General features: G+C 41.8%; 1 protein-coding gene and 1 non-coding gene across 2 annotated transcripts in view; both read right to left on the bottom strand.

Annotated features, from left to right (window-relative positions):
- The window catches only part of RANBP1 (RAN binding protein 1), a gene marked incomplete at its 5' end in the record, with an annotated part of 6,941 nt that extends 1,216 nt beyond the window's left edge, over window positions 1–5,725 (bottom strand). Inside the window, 5 exons of the mRNA XM_019620912.2 lie at window positions 222–287; window positions 1,344–1,472; window positions 3,361–3,518; window positions 4,681–4,817; window positions 5,600–5,725. Of these exons, the coding sequence (XP_019476457.1) occupies window positions 222–287; window positions 1,344–1,472; window positions 3,361–3,518; window positions 4,681–4,817; window positions 5,600–5,725 (616 nt within the window). The remainder of the gene's footprint in view (window positions 1–221; window positions 288–1,343; window positions 1,473–3,360; window positions 3,519–4,680; window positions 4,818–5,599) is intronic.
- Window positions 16–147, bottom strand: LOC116217281. The gene has a single exon (XR_004161630.1). It is a non-coding gene; the product is annotated as a small nucleolar RNA SNORA77 (small nucleolar RNA).
- Window positions 5,726–5,881: the final 156 nt, after the last annotated feature.

Here is a 5,881-nt window from a genome sequence, read left to right as displayed (position 1 = left end):
AAGAAGAAGAAGAAAAGCCATGTCCCAGTAGCAATTGTAACAGCCTTCCACAAGAAAGAAGGCATTCATCACGCCTGTGAGTGATTACTCTCGCAGACAAAAAAGCACCTGAACTGAAGGCTGCAGTTCGGTACAGAGTGAGTCTGCTCAAGCACAACGATACACTGGGGGCTGTAAGCACTCAAACAGAAGAGGCACAACATTTAAGACCTAACCCTTACCTTTTTTTGCTCTCTTGTCTACTTCATTTCTGCATTCTTCAAATTTTGCCTTGAATTTCTGTGCATCTGTTTCAGTAAAGATAGAATACTTTTTCATTAACTTTACCTCCTTGCAACACCGAATGTTTCTCAAGTATCTTCCCTCAAAAATCAGACGCTGTGTAAACAAAACTTGTAGGTACTTATAAAGTGATTGAGTTAAAGATCATGCAAAAAGCTCTACAAAATTTTTCAGACACTTCTTTGTGCAGATCTTGAGCAGCAAATCTAAGAAAGTCTCTTCATACCTTCAAAATATTTGAAATAAGATTCCAGAAGGAACTATTCTGTGGTCAGTACGACTCCTAGCTGCCCCGTCCCACAAAAATAAGAATACAGCAGAATCCTAACACGACTATGCACAGAAAACTGAAGATTAGCTATGAACTACTGGTCCTTCTCCACTACATTACACCCCAGAGGAGCACCATAACACAACTTGGGGTCTCAGCAACAAGTGCTAAAGATAAAGCTTGAATACTGTACTAGTGAGACAAAGACTTGAATTCAAGTTAATCTTGACTACAATAGCTAAGGAAATATGATCTTTCTTATGTTTTGGTTTAAGTTACCATAAACAATGTTTATACACAGTTAATACAAGCAACAATAGATTGCCAGTCTGATCAGTCAAGGTACTTAACACTAGAACCATAGGAACAGCAATCTGGTATGGCAGCTTGGTATCACTGACCACACGAGGTCACTGTTGCCCCACAGGAAATTCAGAAGCCGCTGTGAACTAGTTCAAGAAATACTAACTCCTTTTCAAGCAGCACAAAAAAGGTATCTGAAGGGCTGACTTCTGCCTGTTCGCCCATCATATGCTTAGTGAGCATTATGTTTGCATGAAAAAACTGAAGCTTAAAAAGTTCTTAGGGCATAAAGCTCAGTAAATGTTACTGAAGGTCTAGTTGTTATACCGTACATCAACACATTCAGTAAAATATGTAACTGACTTCTCCCAGAGAAAGCAGCAATTAGCTAATGCTTCTAGGCAGCAGTAAGGTACCGTATCTAACAGTGTTTTGCAGTAGCATTTAGAGTACAATACAACCATAAGTTCAGCAGCTGTCCACTCACTTTCCGCGTTTAAAAACCGGATTGCCAGAAGCTCAGGCTTGGGGCATTCATCTGCAAAGTCAGCATGTGTGTTCCAGACCCATGCCCTGTCGCTCCCAGCATTAGGCCTCAGCTCCATTAGGGGTGTGACTGAAAAGCAAGCATTAGAATAGGTACAGAGCACAATAATACATATTTTCCACACCAGCCTTCGTAAATCTGAAGGACTTGTTGCTTACATAATGCATTTTGTAGAGAATTACTTATGGATAAGTAAAAAACAACAGTGGCATCCAAATATATTTTTCTTTGCATCCTCCAATAAAATGACACAATGTATAAAAGAGCGCTAGATTCTCTATGGTGCATCTTAATTCTGTCCCAAAACAAACAACTTCTGTACTTACACTGAGAGATGCAAGCATTAAGCACAACCCTTAAGAACAGTCAAATGGTTTAGGAAGAAAAGGCACTCGGAGAGAAAAAGACCATTCTTTTGCACACTGAGAATATCGTATACTACGAGAAAAATAGTTATTCCTACACTTAGTCATCTAATCAGGCTCACTACTCTCTCATTCAGAGCTTTACTACAAGGGATTACAAAATTCTGCACTGCTGTAAAAGGCATACAGCGTATTTTGAGCCCATTTGTTCCTTACCACAAAATGGAGCCCTTTCCCTCCAAGACACCACTGTTACTTAACCCAACTGAACAGGGGAGCTTGAGCATTACTGCTCACGCCACTCAGCCCTCTCCCAGTGCACGCAGAGTTCAGGCATGTATATTCCTTGCTTCCCCCATCCAAATGCCTGGCTCTTGAGTTTAGTTCAGAAGAAATCTAAAGACAGTCAACTCATTTCTTTGCCTCCTTTTTTTTAAATAAATTTAGAGATGGGATTACACCGTTTCACTTAATGCTTGTAAAAATGAAAAGGGTCCTTTTGTCTGCCCGCACATCACCAGATATTCAGTAAAGGAATCTATACTGCAAGCAGTTTTTCCAGAAAAAACATCTGATTTTGTGGATATTTTCCTAAAGAAAAGGTTGATTACTGTTACTGGTTGGTGACTGTGCTACTTTTGTATTTGCCTTTTCTTTTACCAAAGCCAGGAACACCTGTGCTCTGATTGTTTGACCTTCTGTAAAGGTTTGCCCACAGAAAAATAAACGTCATCGCTTCTGTTCCCAGGTCTGTATTGTTAAATTAAGCAATTATTTCAAATTACCTAAATGTAGCTTAACTCCAAAGATACTACATACTCTATAAATATCAAAGTATTACCAAAGCTATCAAGCAGACTAATGTGGTAATACTTCAAGTTAATAGTTAGACTGACTTTAAAATTTGTCTCCTTTCATGTTTATTTCTATTTAAAGAGCAAAGTAACAATCCCCTGTTGCTCCAGCAGATCTCAATGCACATTCTTTTTGAACATTTTGAAGTTGGCTGAATATACCTCTTCCCAAGAAGCAGAGAAATGCAGCCAGACTAGCTCAGCATCAAAGTATCTGCTTTCTAATGGTTAAATAATCACTTCTACAACTTAACCACATAAGCAATAATTATTTAGTGCTCTGCATTACTTTCTCATTCTTTCATGAAAAAGGTCAGCAAACATTCCTTATAATAATCAGTATTGAGGTCCAGATTTTCTGTGATATTAAAAAACAACAAAGCATTGGGATCAATGACACTGTGTTTGTCTATCCAGTTAAATTTCAAAGTGTCTTCAAACATCAGCACTCTTTAAAATTAAGAACTTTCATACTCAGTGCTGCAGGCCATCATCAAACTACAGCCTCCTTCTGTTCATAAAGGTGAGCACTCATGTTTTGATACATGTCTTTTGTGGACAGAGCAAGAAATGACAGTATTTATAGTCTACTGTAAGTTGGACACTTGCTTTAAGAGGCAGCAATTCTCTAGATACTGCTAAAAGCCACTGGGCTCTTAACTTTCCATGTATAAAACTCCATCAAGCTTAACTTAAAAAAGCACAAAACAATAGCATGTATAGCAATGCATAACATACTGTAATGGTTGGCGCAGATTTTTAGAGTTTTATCCCTCCTCATGAGGAGGCGAATTGTTCCCTTCTCCTTGTGCTTCAGCAGTTTTACATCACCAGTTCCTCGTTCTTTCCATTCTGGAAGGTCATTCTCAGATGCAAATCGAAACAGCTTTGCTCGCCTTAAAGAAGGAAGAACGTAAGAAGTCAGCCTGCATGTAACAGTTTATTGAAACAACACATCCACCTGCATGGTACAGCAGATATTTTTTAAGCCACGCAAGAAAATATTTTGAAAGAACCTTAGGTGGTCCTGTGTGGAGCCAGGAGTTGGACTCCGTGAATCTTACGGGTCCCTTCCAGCTTGGGATATTCTGTGTGATTCTGTGACCACTGCTTTTACTCAGCATGCAGTGTTAGAAACTGATACATACTCAAGTTTACTTGCAAGCTGTGAGGAATTCTTTAACATCTACACTGGTTTGTTATATTCTGGACACACTTTGGGAAGTGAATGCATTTGGCATTTTAAATTAATGTACAAATAACAGCTTTTGCTATTCGTAGAGTTCCTACATTAGGAATACAACTGCTACAGCCAGCCAACAGTAGTTTTAACTCCAAAAATTGATTAGCCTGAAACTAAGGCTCTTGTGCAATTCCAAGCCCAGTGTTTGATGCACCATTTACAAAGTCCCTCGTCCTCTAGAATCACTCCCTTCCAAACTCCCAAATCCTTGTTATTGCTGCTCTTCAGTCAGGTACAAAGAAAGCCTAGTGTTGCACCGCAGTGCGGCTTACCAGCTTTAGAACATCATTCTTTAATTTTTCAAGATGCCAGTGTGCCAAAGGGGAAAAACAGGAATAGTTTGGGAGATCAGTCAACACTGATCACAGAGTTAGCCTGAAGAGCTTAAGACATTGCTAAAGGAAAGGAAACATCTGCTCAAGAGACACTAGTTCCAAATAGATTTTTGTCTGGGATGTGCCTGGGTTCCACACTGGTCTTCCATTCCTTCTGCACTATATGTTTTAGACTACTATCACATACCTTCAAGCCTTTAGTTATTACCCATGTTAATGTTTTCTTTCAGGCTAAACGAGACAATATTAAAACCAGATTCATGATGCCATCTCCTTCATCCTATTCCAGACCTTAATCAGTTCCTCGGGAGCAGTGCTGTCAGTCCCCCCCAACTCAAACTCTGCCACTACAATGAACAGCAGTCAACTTACACTGCTGCTTCATACAGAGACTCCTAACAAGTTATCCAACTTCATTATAACACATCCAAGCTTAAGTATAATAAGTGGTTAGATAATGTGTAGAAGTGTTCTACTTACATCTTAAAGAGCTCTTCCTCATCCTCTTCCAGAGTTTTTATTTCTTGCTCAGGAAGGGAAACTATGGGCTCAAACTGAGGATCGTGGTTAGAATCATCTGCATTTTCAGTAGAAGTATCATGCTCCTCGTGTGCTTCCTGGAAGGGGGAAAAGCAAAAAAAAAAAAAAAAAAAAAAAGAAAGATAAATTTGCTGCATACTTATATTCAGCTATTCAGCAATTGCATCTCAGCAACTGAGACGTGCTCCAAAAATAAACCAAATTCACAGTTGACAATTAATTGCTATGTGTCGATGTGCAGTTCGACTAAGAAAGAAACAGCCTTGTGCTGGTTTTGTTTTACTATCCTGGCTTCTGGCTGCTGAAAAGTCACTTCTCCAATCATTTCTCCAGCATGATGCGCTTTATACTATTAACGAACGCACTACCTTGTGGCTAACAACCTATCGTTAATGGAGGATAAAAACATCACTAAAGAAACCACCTCTACCAGCCCAAGTCCATCAAGAGAGTCAACAGAAGTTCATTGTTCTCATCCTACATGTCAGAACTCCCCACAGTCAGAGAGATTTCTGCAGCACAGCAGCAACAGTCACAAAGTTATTTAAGTTTACTTCCTTCAACACCGCACCCTTTGAGGAGCTTTGTTTTTAATCGGAGGCTAAATGGCCAACATAAGGCTTCCTATGCAGCTGCTCGGGGTCCGCCCGCACAGCTCAGGAAGGCTGCAACCCGGTGAGGAGGCACGGCATCACGGCCGCGTGGCACGCAGGTGTGTCGGTAGGAGCGCTCAGCGAAGGAGCCTTCAAGGGAGAGCGATCTGCAAACTTAACAAGGCCACAAACAGCGATCTCAGGCGGAGAGAGGCGATCCGCGTCTTTTCGTCGGTGCCGCTCGAACAACACAAAGGCGAACGCACCCGCAGGGCGCACGCACGGCGCTCCCGGCCCGCGGGGCCTGCTGAGGGCTGAGGGGCGGCACGGAGCGCCGCGCTTCCACGGAAAAAGGAGAACGGGAAAGAACGCTGCAAAAAACTTTCGGTTATTCAACGAGCGCTCCGCTACGGCTCGGCGCGTCCCCGACGGAGCGGGACGTTAAGATTGAAGCGAGCCGCATCAGAGTGCGTGGGGAAGGGGAGGGGAGAGGAGCGGAGCGGCTCCAGCGCGGTACCGCGGCCCCAGCGCCACGTGCGGGAGCGGGC

Source organism: Meleagris gallopavo, chromosome 17 (genome assembly GCF_000146605.3).
Source record: "Meleagris gallopavo isolate NT-WF06-2002-E0010 breed Aviagen turkey brand Nicholas breeding stock chromosome 17, Turkey_5.1, whole genome shotgun sequence".
Lineage (NCBI taxonomy): Eukaryota > Metazoa > Chordata > Aves > Galliformes > Phasianidae > Meleagris > Meleagris gallopavo.
Note: the sequence above shows the minus strand (reverse complement) of the source record. Positions and strands in the feature narration are given on the sequence as shown.